This window comes from Epinephelus moara, chromosome 8 (assembly GCF_006386435.1).
Source record: "Epinephelus moara isolate mb chromosome 8, YSFRI_EMoa_1.0, whole genome shotgun sequence".
In the NCBI taxonomy this organism is placed as follows: Eukaryota; Metazoa; Chordata; class Actinopteri; order Perciformes; family Serranidae; genus Epinephelus; species Epinephelus moara.
The window spans coordinates 31225616-31246076 of NC_065513.1; the positions used below are offsets into that span (position 1 = coordinate 31225616).

Here is a 20461-nt window from a genome sequence, read left to right on the forward strand (position 1 = left end):
ACCACAACGAAGCTGTAAAGCCAGATGAACATGATGATGTTCTGTAGTCTCATTTAGCCACTTGGTAGCAACTGCCTTTTTTAAGACACATAAAAGCTTCAAATCCCACGTGTCGGGTATTTATTGATGTATCTTATGTCGTAGATGAAAAAATGAAAGTCTCTTAAGCTTGTTTTAACCACAGACCTTATTTCAGGCATCTAACCAAAAACCCATTGACTTTAAGATAAGGGAACCAGGAGTGCAAAAATGTTTTCCCGGTTTTAGGACTCATTCCTGGAGCACTTTCATACTCTGATTGCTATATTATGACTATAGATGCCTTGTAAAGTCTAATTTAAAGGGTAACGTCTGTATTTTTCAACCTGGGCCCTATTTTTTAATGTTTTTATGTCTAACTAACTAATGGAAACAACATTTATAAAACTGGTCCATTATTGAACAAAACAGGCTGCAATGTAATGTTTAAGTTGTGTGGTCAGTTCTGTCAACTAAAAGTGATTTTTTTTATTATTTTTTTTGCCACTTACAGGCTCAAATTGTTATTCTTAGCATCTGACAACATTATGGAAAGGATCCCTACAGAGATAGACCCTTTTTGTTAATGTGTAGGATCCTTTTTGTTTAACCAGAAGCAGCACAGAAATTGTTGTTGCCAAACCCATTACACTCCATTTGAATTAACTGTAATTTTATTACCGTAAAACACACCTCATTCAGTGTCGACATGAACAACATAAAACTCACAAAAACATCTTGGCTTGTCTTTTTACTATTTTAGCAATCACTAACACTGGTTTGGTTGAGAATAACCCTTAATTCACCCACTTAGATATGAAAATATACTGGCTATATAAATTATGCTGTGTACATTTAAATGGAGTCTTTTAGGTTTCCTGATAGTGATTTCGGGCTGTTTCTGCATATCAAAAGTGATCATATTGCAACAAAAAGGTCTGACTTTTGGAAGGAGTCTTTCCCTTATGTCATTTAACACTCAAAATAATAATCTGAGTCTCTTAGTGGCAAAAACAAGAACGGTGCACAAATGCTCCGAGTGGTTACATTGCAGCCTATTTTTGCCACTGCCTGCTGCAGCACTCTCACCCAATACAGGAGCAGTATACAATATTGTTATTTCCAGTAGTCACTTAAACACAAAATATGGCAAAATAGGGTCTAGGTTAAGGTGGGCAACACAACGATTTATACCAAGAGATTTTGCCATAGCAATCTTAAAGTTTTCAGCAACAGATTCAAACTAAATCCCTATGGTAGCTTTAAAAAAAGAAGTTTTGGCTAAGAAATGCTGCAAACAATTTTCAGACTGCCTGCGAAAACATTTGTGTAGCTAACACTGTAAATTATGCTTCCAGGAGAGTGTGCGGGCCACAGCGACCAATTTAAGAATCAAACAGACTAAACAGAGGAAGAAAAGCTTATCCCGCTTTATGTGTGTGTGTTTGAAAGCAACATTGGTTGGTTGCACAAAATAATTAGCATTATTAATAACTTTGCACATCATTCTCTGTGAAAAAAAAGTCGCATCTGTTTTTTTTTTTCCACCAACAGGCTCATCAGGCATCCAGTAAACTGCAGCGATGTCTCAGTCTGGAGAGAAAGGGAAGGTGAGTCATAGGCAGAAATTTCACCAGATTACAGTTTATAAACTGAACTACTGAACTATGACAAATCATCAGAGTATTCAGGAGGGGTTCCTAAGAAGGTAGTGGTGATTAAGACTCATGGTACTTGTAATCTCATGCACACATGCTTGCACAGGCATCCAGAGAGGATATCCTGTATAAATGTTTAAGTGTTTCATGGGTAGGCTTTATTGCCCAGTGGAATTTCTCAATGATATGCATCATCATCAATCTCACTCTCATATACTCACTTGCACCTTTACACACCTCATAAAATGATGAAAAAATGTCAGAGTGAAAGGAATGTGTAGTAAAACATAGGAAATCACGTAACACTAAAAATACATAATTATTGTCCCATTATTTGCTGTTTCTGACCCTCATTTTGTGTCTTTTTGTGCTCTGCAGTTCCCAGATGCAGCAGGTTATGTAGGGTTCGCCAACCTCCCAAACCAAGTGCACCGGAAGTCAGTGAAAAAGGGGTTTGAATTTACCCTAATGGTTGTAGGTGAGTGATCCCTTTTATATTTTTATGTAGACTATATTATTTCTTCAGAGAATAGAAATTTATTTTCCCATTCGTCTTTGTTTTTCAGGGGAGTCTGGCTTAGGCAAATCAACACTTATAAACAGCCTGTTTCTCACTGATCTCTACCCTGAACGCTACATCCCTGGTGCTGCAGGTATACTCCCCAGTACACACACACACACACACACGCGTACACAAATATGCACACTGTAATAATAGAGCAATGTCTGCTGCAATGTCTCCAGCAGTGCATTATTTCAAGAGGAATGTTGGGAATGCCTTAGTCTCAAAATATGACCCTTCCTTCCCTTTCTTATGACTTGACTTAGATTAGGACTTGTTCTGGCTTGAAAACAATTATCCAGACCCTCCCTGGTCTGTTTGTGCGGATAACAAAAAGTGTAGCTCTTTTAAATGACAAAACCCATAATTACATTTTTTAAGGTACATCCACCTTCTTGAAGCCTGTGGTTGTTGCAGCTCAGCGCTTTGCATAAGCACTTAGCTCGGGCAGGATTTTTTGTTATTAATGTTCCTCTTGGGTACTGTGGTGTCTCCTTTTATACCACCCATCAATTATTCTTGTACTTCCGCTCCACAGAGAAGATTGAGAGGACTGTGCAGATTGAGGCTTCGACTGTGGAGATCGAGGAGAGAGGAGTAAAGCTGCGTCTCACCGTGGTCGACACCCCTGGATACGGCGACGCCATCAACAGCCAAGACTGGTGTGTTTATGTGTCCTGGAGGAGTAGGGAGTGATAACAACTCGGGACATGTTTCCTGTCCAGCATGCTCTCTTATCCTTTCCTCCTGTCCTCACAACTCCCTTTCTCAAGTTTCATCTCAAACTCCCTATTTCCTACCTCTCCTCCCTCTGCATTCCCAATGTGTACATGTCCTTCAACTGTGTAATTGTGTGTGTGTGTGTGTGTGTGTGTGTGTTTGTTTGCCTGTGTGGCAGTGGTGTCAATGTAGCCCCCGTCCATGATCTATTTCCTGTTGATTGTCCTGGTATAGCTGTATCTCCACACTCCTTGTCCCACATACTCTCTTTGCAGAAGATACAACTGCAAAGATGACATGACAGAAGAACTTCCCCTTCCCCTTTGCGTTCTCTGTGCAGGATGTGTCTGTTATTACCTTCTTAATAATTACACAATTAATGCTTAAAAGTAAATAAGTCAAGCTTTGGCTTTTGTGATTCAGAAATGCACACACACTGCATTATAGGCTCTTTAACTGGACAGAGATCAGTTAAGTCAGGTGCTATTGTAGGGTTTTAACATATTTAAGTGGTGTTTTTGCTGCAAAAAATTGCCTAGAAGATCATGGAATGCACACAGCTAATCAGTCATAAACATAATTCTTCAAAATGATGTGTTGAATGCCTTTTGCAGTTTTGATGTTCAAATAGTGTTTACATGGTTATTTGGTGTGATTAAGGAGACTTGTGTCTGTTTCTATGCCTGTTTTCCTCTGATGTCAGCTTCAAGACCATCATCCAGTACATTGACAATCAGTTTGAGAGATACCTCCATGATGAGAGTGGGCTTAACCGAAGACACATAGTGGACAACAGGGTTCACTGCTGCTTCTATTTCATATCTCCATTTGGACACGGGTAAACAAACAAACCCTTGTACAGACACCAATAGTCATTATATTGCCTTATTTGGGTGTCACCTTTGATTTCTGAGCTGTCCACTCCTCTGTGTCTGCTCTTCTCTGTTTTCCACTGTGTGCTAATTGTTCTTTTTTATAATCTTTTTCTTTGCTAGTCTGAAGCCTCTGGATGTGGAGTTCATGAAAGCCATCCACAGCAAAGTCAACATAGTCCCAGTCATTGCCAAGGCCGACACGCTGACGCTGAGGGAGAGGGATCGCCTGAAGAGGAGGGTGGGTTTGATGTACACGCACACACACACACACACACACACACACACACACACATATACTTTTCATCTGTAGTTGTCCACTGTTTCTATATGCAGCATCGACTGAATCACCACGATGTCACACCTCCAGGTAGACCACTGCCGATTTTTTTCAATTGCAGGGATTTGTGAAATCGGCAAATTTGTTTGTTTCTGTTGTAATTTCTAGCTGATTTTTTTTTTTTTTTTTTTTTTTAGGTGGGCCTTTTTTTCGGTGGCTAAAAACCTACCAACTGAGGCAATGTTAGTTCAGTGCTGTTCATTGTATTTACATAACGCAGGGGTTTCTACCCAGAAGTTGTTGTAAACAAACACTGTGATTCAGTTTATATGTAATCATCTTCCCCCTAGATTTAATTCTTGGCACAAGCTGGAATGCCTAAGGGCTTGTTGCCAGGATGTTGGGGACTTTTGTGGTGTGTTATTTGTTTGTTTTTGTCCCATGGTTTAGCCATTAGAAAGTGGATCATTGAATAATGCACTAATAATAGCAAAATTACTTATCCATCCTCACTGGCAGCCTGGTATGTCCGACATCCGTGTGCTCCTTGTGAGAAAGCACACGTGTACTTCCCCGTTTAATTGCAGTGATTTACGAGTTACATTTAGTGATCTTGATGATACCGCCAGATTGTTTAAAACGAAAGGAAGGGGCGACGTAAGAGAGGAAACATAAGGAGGGGCATATATAGGAACAGAGTGTTGTATATAATATGGAGGCAGCACATTTCATCCAGTCACAACCCATCCCAGATACTTCCCGTTGGAAGTGACCCAAGTGTCTGCCTGCCTGCACGCTCCTCAGCTTCCTGCTGTCCAGAGGGGAAAAGACACAGTAGTGCAATACAACACACATACACATCACTGCAACGTGTTCAGCTGATAACCTCTCCTCTCCTCTCCTCTCCTCTCCTCTCCTCTCCTCTCCGCTCAGACACATGATTACTGCATCAGTATTCCGTCATTATTTGTTTGTAGCAGCAAGTAAAAAATACAGAAAACTGAATTTTTCCTTTGTTTTCTATCATTATAAGTGGAATATCTTTGGGTTTTGGATGTTGCTAAGGCAGTCCATGGACTCAGGGTACTTGTAGTGGGCATTTTTTTTCTTCTGTTGCTTACATTATATAGGCAGACGACAATGACTGTATTAGATTGACTATAAAGATTGCATCTCCACTTCCTCCCACTGTACAAAAATGAACCCAAAATGTCCCAGATATGGCCGCTGCCATCTTTCAAGAGCCAGAGTCTCCACAGTTTTGAGTTCCCACCTATACACCTTATATGCCTTTTTATTATAGGCGACTCCCACTGCCTCCCACCCACCCTTTTAACCAATTGGCATTAACACAAACACACACCCTCATACCCACACACACACACGCACACTTGACCTCATGCCAAATTTCAGCCTCCTAGGGCAAAAACTATGCTGAAGGGTGGGGAAATTTTTGTTGACTGACCGACTGACTAACTGACAGAGTGACCTACAGAGCTGCTGGTTGCAGCTAATAAAAATACCCCTTTAGAAAAAATACAGGCATTGAATAGGTTGTTGTTGCAAATTACCTTTTTCATTACTGTTTTTAATTGGGAGTCAGGCTGTCTCCCCACCTGCCTGCTCATGTCTAGACCTCCCTCCTGCCTCTCATTCAGGTTTCGGAGCCGGTGGTCTGGCAGGGTGTCAGGCTGACCGGAGTCCAGCACCGCTCTGTTCACTTCAGCAGCAAGTCTGCTTTGTTTGAGGCTCCCACAGCCAGATTGCTTGAAATTGCTGAGGCAGCATCTTAGAGAGACAGGGTCACAGTTTTCGGACACACACAGTCTTTCTTTCTGTTCTCCATGTGCTTCGTTGAGACAATACAAGAACTCAGGAACTCCACTTATTCTATGTTTTTGCTAGCAAGTTGTTCCAGCATCAGAGGTGAAATTCGTCCACAGCTTTGTCCTTAAAGAACCAGCCAGTTGAATTGTGCTCCGCAGAGTTGTTTTGTGTTTTGACCTTCCTCAAACCCTCTGAGTGTTCCTCTGGCACATATGAACAAAACCGAACTTCCTGCCACCACAGACCCCCACCCCAATCTACAGAAAACCCACAAGCTTGTTGGCTCTCTGATCCAGCTGGCACCAGTAGGTTAACTGACTTTATTACAGCTATAGACATACTTCTTGTTTAATTATGTTCATCTTATGCTTTTCAAAATCACTGTTAGACATCATACACTGTAAAAACATAGCCAATGCCAGCGGAGCAGGAAACGATAAAAAAAGGGCAGTGGAAATAGTGTAACATTATCTGTCTGATCTGACATCTTTACTGCTGAACTGTCCACAGCACTATCTGTCACATGCTATGTTTGTTCACATACTCCACTAAGTGTTGCCTTAACAGACATTTCCCGCTATACACTGAGGAGCTGCTGAGATCAGCAAAATGGACAAACTCACGAGCTTAGGCACGTCAGCGCACATGCACATTCAAAGTCATACATTTTCCAGTTTAAGGAATGAAGAAAACATGTTTGTTTGTTATCTACATTATACATAGGTATGTCTTTTGTACTGGTGAGTCACAAAAAAAGTTTTGGTTTAGTTGGACTGTATCTGCTGATGTTGAGTTCCCAAACAAGCCATTATTGTCAGGAAATACAGAGGCTTAATTGAGCTATCTGCTCCACATTTAGAAATGTTCCCCAAAGAGAATATCTTATCTCTTGTTTGGTTACATTTTGGGCACACACAACTTTTATCTTCATCTCAGTTTGTAAAAATGAGTACGCTGCATCGGTGCTTCTGTCCAGTCCAGTTGTGTGGGCAACGCAAAGTTTCCATCAACTTATCTCAAATCTACACAGAAGCCCTTATTTTATCCAACAGAACTGGGTGTATATACACCGATCAGCCTAAACATTAAAACCACTGACAGATGAAGTGAATAACATTGGCCATCGTGTTACAGTGCAGTGTTCTGCTGGGAAACCCTAGGTTCTGGCATTCATGTGGATGCCATATGACGCACTCCACCTACCCAAACAGACCAAGTACACCCCCTCATGGAAATGGTACTCTCTGAAACCTGGCCTCCAAATTGCCCAGATCCCAATCTGATTGAGCATCCATGGGACGTGCCAGTACCCCAGAGTTACCTTCCTTGGATGAGACTTGACTCTGACCCGTTGAGGAATGGACACAGGACCTCTGGGGGTGTCCTGTGGTGTCTGGGTGGCTGGGCGTTGGCAGTACATCGTTTGAGTCCTGTGGGTTGTGATGTGGGTTACCAACACGTCCCATTAATGCTTGCTCAGATTGGGATCTGGGCAATTTGGAGGCGAGGTTGACGCCTTAATCTCTTTGTCACGTTCCTTTGGCCATTCCTGAGCAGTTTTTGCAGAGTGGCATGGTGCATTGTCCTGGACCCAAGGTTTCCTAGCAGAACATTGCATAGTAATGAGATGATCAGTGTTATTGACGTCACCTGTCATTGGTTTCAATGTTGTGGCTGATTCGCGTAAATGTGTTTGATTATTATGATTATTCCTGGCTTTTGAAAACTTACTTTGTTGGAAAGTGATCAAGAGACACTTTTTTTTTAATGCAGCTAAAATCCTGCTGGAGAAACCTTAATATTTCACAATGACTATCCTTAAACAGATTTCCGGATGTTCTGTTACATGCAGACGTGTAAAACAAATGCCAGATACCAACCAAATACCATATTGAGATTTGAGAAGTCTATATAGCATTTAACAGTACACATTTAAACCCATGTCCTTTTTAGGGGGCAGTGGGACTTGCTTCTTCTCATTATCAACCACTTTCCACACTTTAGTAAGTAGGAAAATCCCAGAGGAAGCCAGTAGAGCAGGATGTTAATGCTCAGAGGAGGGCATATCAACTGAGGAGGAGTTTGGGGAAGAAACTATTGACACCCAGCACCCATTTTGGATTAGAAGTGACACGTAAACTAGGTTTCTGAAGTTTTAACTACTTAACTAAGATTCAAGAAAGGGTAAACAGAGATTATTTTTCTTGCAGCACACACGCACAAGCCCACACAATGTATAACTATTTCAAAGCATGCACAGTACCTTTTACATTACATTTCTCACGAATTAATTTAATTATATAATGTAAAAGTACTGTAGTGTAATGCATGATTTGTTGAAAAGATTTACCTGAAGTCCACTACAAGGGACTTGAGATGTTTCTTACATCCCAGTTACTTAAATTATGTTAAAAAAAAATCTAAACTTCCAAACATTTTTCCTTTTGCGTCTCAGGAAGACATCACAAAATGTTTTTATAACAACACTTAATATGTTTTAAATGATTTTAGGGTTTTACAGAAAACATCAGGGGACATCTTATTATTCACTAATTTTAGACAATAGTGCCTATCAAATATGTAGTCTTAGATTTCCTGCCTTTACTGATTTATCCCAGTAGTCCGATTTCTTGTGTGCATGTAAATGTAGTCATTGTAAATGGTAAGCATTACAGTAATGCTCATTCATCTCTTTAAGTGTCTCTCAGCAGAACAAATGTATCTGACTCAAGTATTTGTTTGGTTCGATCAGATTAGTTGAAGTGGCTCTTAGGTATACGTGCCTGAGTCCCTCTATACAGTCCAGTACAGTGTGGCGTGGCACCCTGCCTTCCTTTGAGGTCAGAGCGCCAGCAGCCAAGAACCTGCCACAAAGCCGGGTGCTGGAGGATGATTGATAACCCCCAGCGTTTCTCCCACAGTATTTATTAGTTTGTTTTTTTGCGGGGCACTTTCTCACCGTTTGGAGCCATTTGTCTCTCAGTAAATGGGAACCCCCAACACCACCACCACCACCACCTCCACCTCTCAAGGCTCGTCCAGTCCTCTCTCCTATTATTGGGGGGAAACAGCTTGTACAGAACAATATAAGTTTCCTGCAATGTGTCGAGACTGTTCCACTGACAAGACACAACCTGTTGCCCTGCGTAGTTCAGGCTCACGGACAAAGTTATCAAACCTTCCGTCATTCAGCTTTCATCCCTTTATTTCAGCTTGCCTCTCACCCGGTCCTTCCTCTCCTGGCAGTGCGTCACTCAGCTGCCTCTTACTTTCTTCCTCTGCGTCTTTGTGTCCTCTTTTTTTTAATTTGCTCTAATGCCAATTTCCCTCACTGAGGTCGCTGTGGTCTCTAGCTCATAAGTTGCCCTGAGGAGGGTATATTGAGGGACTGATCCTCTCAGTCTGGGACCTTGCAGTCATATCCTGTGCAGGGCTTTAGTCTCGAACTGCTTTACTCACTGTTTTATGTTTGAGCACAGAGGACGGTACACAGCTGGTTTGGACTGGAATCCTTATGGAAGCAAAAACGTACAAATGCCTTCTTTTGTCTTAACAGAAGAGTGCCTTTGTGTCTGTTTCTTTCATATTATAGCTAGAGCGATCAATTGATTAGTTAAATAACTGAAAGTTAAACCCTCTTTACACAGAGATCACGTGCTAGCATAACATGCTGGCGTTTCGAAAACAAGAAGCATGACATGTAACACAACAGCATCCCCGCTAGTGTGTAAGCTTTTATAATGAACGGCAAAGTGGAAAAATGGCACAATATTTCTGCCTTGAACAGGTTGTGTAAAAAGGGCTTTAATCTGCAATCTCATTTAAGTCTTTATTTTTTTGTCTCAAGATTCAACCCAATTGCCAGAATAAATGATGCCATTGTACATCTCTTAAAACCACAGATATGTAACATTTGTATGTTATCATGTAGCAGATATGTCGATACTTCAAATTTCTTTACATTTTAACGAAGCTATGGTTAACGCATGCTTATGTGAAGCCACAAAAAACACCTGGTTAGGGTGAGAAAAAGATCATGTTTTGGCTGAAAATACTTGCTTTTGTCATTACAACCATTGCAGGACACGCCCCAATGCCTCACTACAAAACAGCCAGTTTTGTCCCGCTAGTCCCGAGCCATGTTTTTTAACCTGCGCAAAATTAATTTGACACAATGGGAAGACAGTGACTATTGTCCAATGGCAGTGCACAAGGCAAATATCAACCAATACTGATGTTCAGATGATCAGTAGGTGCCTCCCTAGTGATATCTCTTTTTCTCTTTTGTGTAAAGACTAAAGGCTGCTCTCCTGAACCAGAGGTCAGTGATGGCTAAAGAGCCCAGCTCCTGCTCTGTTCCCACACAAGGCAGTTGATCTCTTCTGACCTCTGCTCCCTTCTGTTTTCCTCCATTCTGTGCCTTCTCCTCACATCTCATTCTTTCTCTCAACTGGCCCAGCCTCTTGTCCTCAAACATGTCTGCTCTTCTGTCTCCCATGCAGAACCCCTCCTCCCTCAGGTTTTTCTCATCATACACCATTTTTCATCCCCGGCACTGTCACAGTTTTCCCCTCATTGTCTGACTTGCTGTCCTCTTCCCCAGCTGCTCCATCTGACTCCCACTGTGTGAACCAGCTCTACTGCTCCACTGGGAAACATTATCAGTGCTGGGACTGTTCGTACTGGACAGTATTGTCACCAGGTTTTCTTAAATGGCAATAACAGAAAGTGAAGCAGTTTTAACACTTCAGTAATCCGAAAAAAGGAAATTATGAGGCAGCAGATCAATGATGTGTAATTGTGTTCAACTCCATTTTTAATGTTCATTCTTTGTACATGTTTAGACAGGCGCCCCATGAGTAAAGGTGGAGTGGGGATTACTTCACTGCTTCTGTGTGTGTTTCTAAGAGTATGAGTCCCTGGTCAGCTCATGCCCGATCCTTTTCCTGCCAGTGTTTCCAACACGCGGACATATTTATTTTTCTGCCCTCCAGCGGTCATTGTGCCGGGGCATGCTCCAAGTCTCTGCAGATTTAAAACAATAAATATGTCTTTCTTCACGTAGCGAGCAGCTCAATTACACACAATCATCTGTTCTCAAGTGAAAAAAGTACAAGCCGGCTATGGTGTGAAAACAGCAGGTTTCCTTGTTAAGAGGGCCAACCTGAAAAGATGGTTTCCGGACTTTGCCGTGCTGCTAATGAGTCACTTTCTGCTGTTGAGGTTGCGTTGAGACCCTTTTGATTACCAGACCAAGTCACAAAAACCTGATGTGTGCTTGAAATCCTAAACTCACACTGTCCCCTTGTAAATCTCACTTAGACAAGATTACTTGAATAGCTCGATTGTTCCTCACCATGCTCTTTGATCAGAGGGAGAGGTGGGTGGTCTAAACTGTACTAATACTTAGCCCAGACAATAGGAGTGTGTGTGTGTGTGTGTGTGTAAGTGTGTGTGTGTGTGCGTGCATGCGTGCAAGTGTGTTGATCACCATAACTCAAATGATGCCTTCACGTTGCCATGGTTGTGGTGACTTCCTCTGTACTTTCCATCTTTGCCATTAGAGCAAAATCCAGCTGTTTTTTTCCCGGTCTGTTCTGGACGGTCCACTCGGTCTCAGACTCTGACCGAATATATCTGGAATGTGTTTCTGTGCATGCAGGCAAGTGTCTTTAATCCTGTGAACAGAAAGGTATTGTTTTCCCCGTGCTGCTGCGTGTCAGAATCTGTGCTGTATGGGTACTTTTTAGGATGAGATGATATTTGAACAGTCAGAGGGATTTGCTCTGTACATGGTCTGAAGTTCATCCTTCATCTCTGGTGATCCATCGGCCTCCTGGAGCTACAAAGCTCCACACACGTCAACTCTTTTCCTACTCCAGACGCCAGATTATACGAGTTCACAAAGTGAGGCAGCGGTTCACTATGTGAAAGTGTGTGTGTTTGTGTAGAAGGCTGGTATGAAGTCTAAATCCCTCTGACCCCCCTGGATCAGGTATTGTTGGGGCTCCCTCACCCCCTCAGACTCCCTGCAGGCAGGAGAGAGCCAGTTAGTTGAAAGGCGTTTCCTGGCAAGAGAGAAGTATGTGTTCTCATGTGTCTTAAGGTTAGCAAATTAAGTTTGGAAACTAAAGAACAGTAGTAGGAATCCAGAAAGGAATCAGTTTTTTCTTTCATGCTGCCAGACCTCTTGTTGTTTGTCTTGTAATCTTGTAATTGAGGTTTGTAATATGTGTTGTTTGAAATATTGATTATAATGACGCACAGCTCAGAACTGTAGTGTAAATATTTATATGTGTTGGCAGATTTACTTAAAAGCACTTTGAAGCCTTGTGTGAGAGACTAAATTGTAGCTTTTTTTTTTTTTTTTTAAAGAGAAGTTGTATTTTGTTGGCAGAAGATGTTGGAGCAACCTTTCACTTCAATTTATTTTCTGTCTCTGTACACTTAGATCTACACTTGGAGATGCTGGTACTCATCACAGTTTTTTTTCTCTTTATCAAAAAGTATATTTGCCCTTTATTTTATGAGGGACGAGACCATATTTCTGCTTGTCCAGATCTCATGAAATAGTTTATTGGCTGGACAGTTGGAATTCCTTGGAAAGCCTTCCTAACACCGCAAAGTACAAATATTAATGGCCTCAAAATAATATATCAACAGGCCTAAATAAACTAATATGGGAGACGAGCCTTTCTAACACAATTAGATGATGACAGATTGAAAAGGAGATATAAGAATTAAGTTGCTCACTCACCGAACCATGGTTTTATAGCACACAAGTACAGCTTATTTGACGTGTTTATCGCCAAAGCAGCGGCCCAGGCTAAAGAGCCTCCCCTCAGGTGCACTGGAGGGCATTGCTGTTGTTGGTACGTTTGATAATTTTTCCTCTATCTCCCAGTAACAACAAAATTGTTTAATTAATAACCGTATCATGAATTTATTTGAAGTAAAGTGGTAAATTATTGCAATACAGAAAAACGTAATGTAATTATGGCAACCAACACTGGTCATACCTGAAATAACTTGTTTTGTGATAAATTTAATTAGTATGTGATGACCTATAATAATAATAATAATAATAATAATAATAATAATGATAATAATGATAATAATGATAATAATAATAATAATCTTTATTTATAAATCACTTTTCAAAACAGAGTTACAAAGTGAAGAAAGAACTGATAAAAACACTTTAGTAAGTAAAGACAGAGGAAATAAAAGACAGTCTAAATTAACTTAAAACTCGAGTAAAATCAGGAAGGGCTCCACGATGAAGGTATGTTTGAAGAAGGGACATAAAAGAGCTCTCTGACTCGGCCGAACTGATTTCCTCGGGCAGATTGTTCCAGAGCCTCGGGGCCCCAACAGCAAACCCTCTGTCTCCTTTAGTTTTCAGCTGGGCCTCTGGAACAGACAACAGACCTCTGTCCGAGGACCTCAAAGTACATCCTGAGGTCAGAGAAAGCCACATTTATTAAATAGATTTTGATTGAGTGAAACCGCACTTTTTCTCTTTTTATGTGAAGATTAATTTTGTAATAGTTTTTTATGATGTTACCAGAAGTGATGTTTCAGGGGAGGTGGCACACCTCCACTGTAAAACACAGTGGAGATCCTGGTAATACAACTTCATGTGTGTGACTACAGTTTATTAGCCAAGCATGACTGTAAACAACATGTAGGAAATGTAAAACAATCAGGCAAACATAAACAAGCAAATCAACATGAAATCACCAAACACAACATGAATGTGTCACTGAAACAATTTTGAATACTGAATATGATGAAATAAAATGCGCTTCTTCAAATGATACTTCACTTTCATGCAAAACTCTCACCTTGATTGTAATCTTACATTATTATTTAAAACTGCTGATGTATAAGGTGTAAGTAAGGTAGGAATTTCAGAGATGTCTGTGTCGATTAAATAAATTTAGAATGTGCAAACCAAGCAGTTGTTTTATTCACCGTTATGTAGAGACAGAGTTGGACCTACAGGAGTCTCATAGGGGACAGAGAGCACTCAGCAGAACGGATTAAACGCTCGCCATGGCCAGGATTTCCCGTTAATAAACTCTGCAGTCATGGAAAAAGAGGGCCCCTGTCTGTGAAGGTGTTTTCTCAGCATGATACAAGCTTTAAAAGCGACTGAAAGCTGATCAGATCGACCACTTCTAATGGCAGTGATGCACCGTCTCATTCCCATGGCTGCTCTGCAGAAGCTGGCAGGCAGCTGTGAGGTTACATAAACGTTACATAAAAGTGCTGCTGGTCTGGTCCCTCCGAGTTCCCGATCCTTGCTCTTCTCAATCAGGGTTGATTAGTGTGGAGATGTAGTTTCATTGTTTTGTTTTGTGGATTTTTTTTCTCTCTCTCTGTGTTGTTGATTTCCTAAGAATGCTCTGGTGCATGTTTCTACTTCCAAGTATTGTTCCCTGTCAGAGTTTTAGTTTAATGGATACAAACATCATGCCAGGCCAGAGGAGGCTCAGCTCTGTCCTCAACAATCATGCTACAACTGTGTTATTGTGAGTGTGTGCTTGTGGCTACCTGTTGAATGCCAGGACTGAACCACAATCTCCTCTTCTGTCTCTTTGCTCTTTTCTGCGGCAGCTATTTGTTTTCTGTCAGTTTTGTTTGTTCAGGATTCATTTGTCATTGCTTAACAGGTGTTTGACTCATTTATATTTTTGTGGGTTTGCCTCTGAGAATGAACAAATGGTGAAAATATTATTCTCTCAGGTTGACATGATGAAACGGTTGATCCCTGTAATGATGGGTTTGCACCCTCACCCTGTTTCATTATGATTGGAGGTTTTGGTTAAATTTGCTGTGCAATTGCAGAAAAACTGCTTAGCCATCTCTCCCACGACTTCACCCTGTGTAATTATATCTATGTATAGACCTGTGGTATGCTATATTTGGGTTACACATAACCGCTACAGTATTTAATACTGCTATTCCTAGAAATGAAGGAGCTGGACTCTAAAATGGAAACACACGCCTCACCTGCATTTGTGTCATTTCTAACCCATTTTCTGGCTGGACAACATCGACCTCCACCCTCTCACTTATCATAACTGCCCAGCATGATGGAATATTTCCACAAACAATGCTTCATATTCAGCGTTGTGAGCCAGAAACATAAGGCGATAAATCGCTGGCTTCCTCTTCTAATTAATACCGAGGCAGAGTCTTGTGTGGCATTGTTTGTCTGCTGCCCTGACAGCATTGAGTGGACCTGCACAGCCAACCATAACAACACAGAGAGAGGTGGGGGTGGTGGGGTGGGTGTATTATAGCTGGACAGGATGGTCATAAAATCAAAATGGCTCCCACTGCCAACATCTCCATGCCAATGAAAATACACAGCTTTGAGGAGGAGGAGAGGCCGGTGTAACATACGGGATTAGGGCCTACATTGTGTACAGTTAATCAGCAGGAGACAACAGGGATTTGGAGCAGGCAGTGATTTTGACATCTGATGATCCCTGAAAGGTCTTGATTATAGGTGTCAGGCTGTACTAAGCACATGTTACGGAACAGAATAATTCAGGTAAACAGCCATTTTGCAGCTTTTGGCTTACCACGGTCTGGAAACAGATGATGACAGACAACGGACTTATGTTTGTGTGATGACCAGATACTGTTTCAGAATATTAAATGGTAATTTACATTCATAAATCTGATACACTGCCCTCGATAGTTGATTGGTGGTCTTCCACTTCGGTTTTTCCAGTTTTATTGCATTTTTATCTGAGTTTATCGTCACCTTATCTACTTGTGTGACTGGATTTGTTGTTTGTTTCATTTTTTCCTGCCATTGTGTCATACGTGTTTATTTTCCCACTGAGCGCAGAGTTTCCCAAAATTCTTTATGCTCTGCCCCAACGGAGCGATGTTTATCCAGCCTCCATGTTCAACAGATCTGTAAATCATGCGTGTTTGAGTGAATGAAGGAAAAAGAGGCTCTGCTCCTGAGTCACGCTCTCCTCTGAGTCCTGCAAAGTCTGTTTGTTTTTAGATCTGCCCCACAACAATACCCGAGCCTCACCACACACACACTATCTCACACACACTGTGCACAGAGCTCACTGAGAAAACAAGCGACAGCCATAACAAGAGCTCAAACAGGAGCTGCGCTCGGTAGGAAAACCTGCGCTCACTTCCCAGGCTCCCGGCTGACTGACCACTGTCTTATTATACACTACAGTACATGAAAGTCCCCAAAAAGTCAGGAAAACAACACTTGACATTTTTTGGCTCCTTTACATAAGACTACATTGTGGATTTAAAAATTCTCCTCTCTGGAAAACAAAAGAAAAATGCAGCTTTGATGTTTAGAATAATAAATACTGACATCTGTCCCTGAGGTAGTGGGGAAGAAAGCTCCTTTGTTTCAACTTGTTTCTTCACCGGTCGGCCTGTGAAGAAAGGAGGGTGAGAACTTTGTTTCTGTCTCTGAAACACACACAGACCGTTATTATTTTTCACCTGTCTACTCTTTCTGTCTCACCCCTCTTTTCCTCCATGGGGGGCTTTAATTAAATGTGTTGCTGCAACAACTGGTACTCACTCACACCCTCCTATTAGTCTATAGAGCTCTCTTACTTTCTGTTTATGGGTCAGAGCGGCAGCTGTTATTTTGCCCATATGACTTACAGTTTACAGTGAATACACACGGTTTATATAGATATATATATTTAGATATATATATTTAGATAAATTACAGAAATCTGTGTCATGCTGGGATTAGCTGTTGTTTTTACTGACTTTACATTCAAGTTATATTGTTTTATTTTAGATAAGATAAACTGCAGTACAGGTACCAAAGCGTAGTATGGACGTCTTTGAAAACAGATACTTAAAAGTAAAAAAAAAATCCTGTATATATAGAGAGATGAGAACCAGAGAGGTGTAAGTGACATTTTAGGAAAAAATGTGTTACATATTTCAAATGAAAGCTCTCAGTGATCTTTTTCTACTGCCAAAGGGTACCTTTGAACTCTAAGTTATTAATCAAAACATAAGACTTAACACTTAACTCACTGAAGTATTCTGGGCCAAAAAGGGTGCAAGTGCACATACTAAAAAATAGTTTTTTCAGTAAATGTCAAAATATTGTACATTAAGTATATTGTCATCTACACATTTATGAAGTTTTAATATTGAAGAATAAATTCAATAAACAAAGTCAGGACAAAGTACAGTCATTTTCTTGTTTTGGTTGTCCTGTAAAGTTGGTCAAATGTCGCTTATGCCCCTCTGGTTTTCACCCCTATACTATATACATTATCAGCATATACTACACACAAAATAAAGCATGAAGACAATATTTAATGGTATAAAAACAATGTATACATAAATCCTCAATTTGCGCGAAACATGGCCTTATTCGATGTAAGCTTATACTCCGTACTTACCACACTAAGGCTCAGTTAGCAAAAAAAGTATGAGAATGTTGCCCCAGCATGTGATAAATGTCAACAGTCCCCCTGCAAATCTTGTTAACTCTTTTTGGCTCTGTCCTTCGCTTTGCAAATATTGGGCAGATTGTTTTGCTACCCTGTCGGAAGTTATGGTGGAGCAAATTGAACCTAATGCTCTTTGTGCTTTATTTGGTATTTCTCCCTCATCATCTTCTCCACACAATCCCCAAAAGGATATTATAGCCTTTACAACCCTATTGGCCAGACAGCTAGTATTGATCACCTGGAAATCAACTCTCATACTCTCCGTATAAGGGACATCCTATATTTTATCAGACTGGAAAAGATTGGGCACTTGGCTACTGGTTTATCTAATAAATTTAATGATTTAATGATTTTTTTTTCTTTTCTTTTCAGTAAGTTAAAAGGATTAAGTTCCCCCATAGCGACCTACATATTTGACTGCAAGGGTTGTGTAGCCAGTGTCAGGTGTGTTTGGTACTGCCGGTCTTAACCTGTACTTTTTTTTTTTTACTGACTGATGTTTTTGTTTTTTGTTTTGTTTTGTATTTTTTCCTTGTTGGGGTATTTCCAGTTATGTTGTTGACTCTTCACCTTCCTTTAGAAAATGCTATTGTACGACTATAATTGACCGACTACATGTACATTTGTACAATGTGCACCTTTGTTTCACTATGGTCTTTTGAAAAACCCAATAAACAAAGTTTAAAAAATAAATAAGTTTTACAAATGGAGACATTTGTATTAAAAGGTATTTCGAGGGAAAAATGGTCCTTAGTGGCAGTAACACTAAGGGTGTTTACCTATGTTAGGTAATTTATTTTTCAAAGTCACCCAAGTGGGCTTACAAGACACTACAAAGGCAACAACAACAAGAGCAATAATATAATGCTAGGTAAATGGCAAAGATAATACACCTTCATGCATGTCAAACAAAGTCCAATAATGACAAAGCAGATATGAACACAGTCCTGCTCCTTAGACATTACTGCTATGAAACAAAAAGACTATACCTTTAACTCATCAAAAATAAAGCACAGTCCTGCGCTGTTGATACTGAGCTTGGTGAAACACTTTGTCAATAAATGGGAAGTCTACATTCATCAGACATAGAAAACAAACCAGGACATTAAGGAAAAGCCCAGTGGTGTAGTGGAGGGGATTCTCAGGTATACTGGCTGTACCCACCTCTTTTTCTGTCTGTTTACAGTATACCAATCTGTCAGTCAAAAAGCCATTGGAATACAAAGGAGAGTGTTCCTACTTCCTCCTCTGTAACCTAACCATCTACCTAGTAGCAAACCCAGCTTATCAACGATTGCCGCACCACTAGAAAAACCTTTATCTAAGATTGATAGAACAAAAAGTGTGTTTCATTTTCGACCTCTCTCAGATCACACAGGTGACACTTTATTTTCCTTCTGGAATTAAGTGGAAGCATCTGGTTTCCACTGTCAGGGGTTAGATACTACATCTCAGTCACATCTCAGCTGGGCACACACTGACCTTTGTGCTCTGGTCAGATCAGGCTAAAGGTGACATATGTACATTAGTGCTTCGGATGATAAATACGCTTAATCAGACTATGTTCTCAGTTTTGGTTTACACAAAACTTCTGCTGATCATTTTAAGTTTGTAATTTTTTAATTGTATTGTATTTTTTGGGAAGTCTGTCTTTGGATATGTTGGTTAATCTGTTCCACAGTCAGAAACTGTCACCCTTATAGTGCACTTCACGGGACTCTTTCCTGTTTTCGAATGAGGTGGCTTTCTAGATCATTGGTTTCTGGACTGTTGAGTACAGATTTATAATAGAAAGTCGAGCTGATCCTCTGGAGATCTCTGCAGTGACACCCTCACAGGGTTCAACAGTTGACTTTTCCTTGCACAGTGGGGCATGTCAGGGGGTCATGATGAGGTCAAGACACTGCTGGCTCACCCTGTGTTTCTCTTTTTCCCAGATCCTGGATGAGATCGCTGAGCATGGGATCAGAATTTACCAGCTACCTGACGCCGATTCCGACGAGGACGAGGAGTTCAAGGAGCAGACCAGAGTCCTGAAGGTGAGAAAGGGATACACAGTTGACGTCAGTCAATACAGAACTACGTCAGACACTTCCCTCTGCTGGTTTAGTGATAAATACCTTTCTCCTCCTATTCATCCTAGCTTCCCTTTACTTCATCCTCTTCTGTCTGATACCTTTATTTTCCATATCCCTTATTCTGACTTTGTTTCTCTCTTGGGATCCTCTGACCTTTATCTTCCTATCTCAGGCAAGCATTCCCTTTGCTGTGATTGGCTCCAATCAGCTGATTGAGGTAAAGGGGAAGAAGATCCGTGGTCGTCTCTACCCCTGGGGAGTTGTTGAAGTGGAGAACCCTGAGCACAATGACTTCCTCAAACTACGAACAATGCTTGTGTGAGTTTCCCTGGCAATAAAACTGCTTAAGTAATAGGATTTTCTGAAGGGAAATCTTAAAAACCTTCCTCTTCAAGCTGGTTGTTAAAGTCACTAGAGAAAAAGTTTACAGCAAAGCTCTACTGCCTCCCTGTGTGCAAAGAAAGCATTGCATGTTTGTTGTTGCAGGACACACATGCAGGACCTGCAGGAAGTAACTCAGGATCTGCATTATGAGAACTTCCGCTCAGAGAGGCTGAAGAGAGCGGGCAGGTAAGAAAACAATTTATATCACACAAATAGCAGATGAGCTGCTCTGTTTCAAGCAAGGTTTATAGACTAATGTGTTCTGTTTCTCTGCAGGGCTGTGGACGAGGATGTTCTGGATAAAGATCAGATCCTGCTACAGAAAGAGGCAGAGGTAAGAACACACACACGGCTTCCCGTCTCATTTTGTGCTAAAATGTGTCTGGTTGTTTAAATGACAGGTGGATATCTGTAAATACAGGTTTGTGGACTGCTAAAACAGATATAGAGTTAGAGTCAACATTAACATATCATAGGCGTGTTTAAAGAGTTGTAATCATTCAAGTAATCAATCATGTAATCATTCCTCCTCTCCTCTCCTCGTCCTGGCTGTGACTTGTTTACTTCTTGATGCTTCCT

General features: G+C 40.9%; 1 protein-coding gene across 1 annotated transcript in view; it reads left to right on the forward strand.

The window, feature by feature from the left end:
* The window catches only part of zgc:63587 (uncharacterized protein LOC393431 homolog), a 35931-nt gene that overhangs the window by 7701 nt on the left and 7769 nt on the right, over positions 1-20461 (forward strand). The window contains exons 2-11 of the mRNA XM_050051124.1: positions 1573-1628; positions 2055-2154; positions 2243-2329; positions 2777-2900; positions 3662-3796; positions 3954-4071; positions 19358-19459; positions 19671-19816; positions 19985-20068; positions 20159-20216. Coding sequence (XP_049907081.1) covers positions 1602-1628; positions 2055-2154; positions 2243-2329; positions 2777-2900; positions 3662-3796; positions 3954-4071; positions 19358-19459; positions 19671-19816; positions 19985-20068; positions 20159-20216 — 981 coding nt within the window. The 5' untranslated portion in view covers positions 1573-1601. The remainder of the gene's footprint in view (positions 1-1572; positions 1629-2054; positions 2155-2242; positions 2330-2776; positions 2901-3661; positions 3797-3953; positions 4072-19357; positions 19460-19670; positions 19817-19984; positions 20069-20158; positions 20217-20461) is intronic.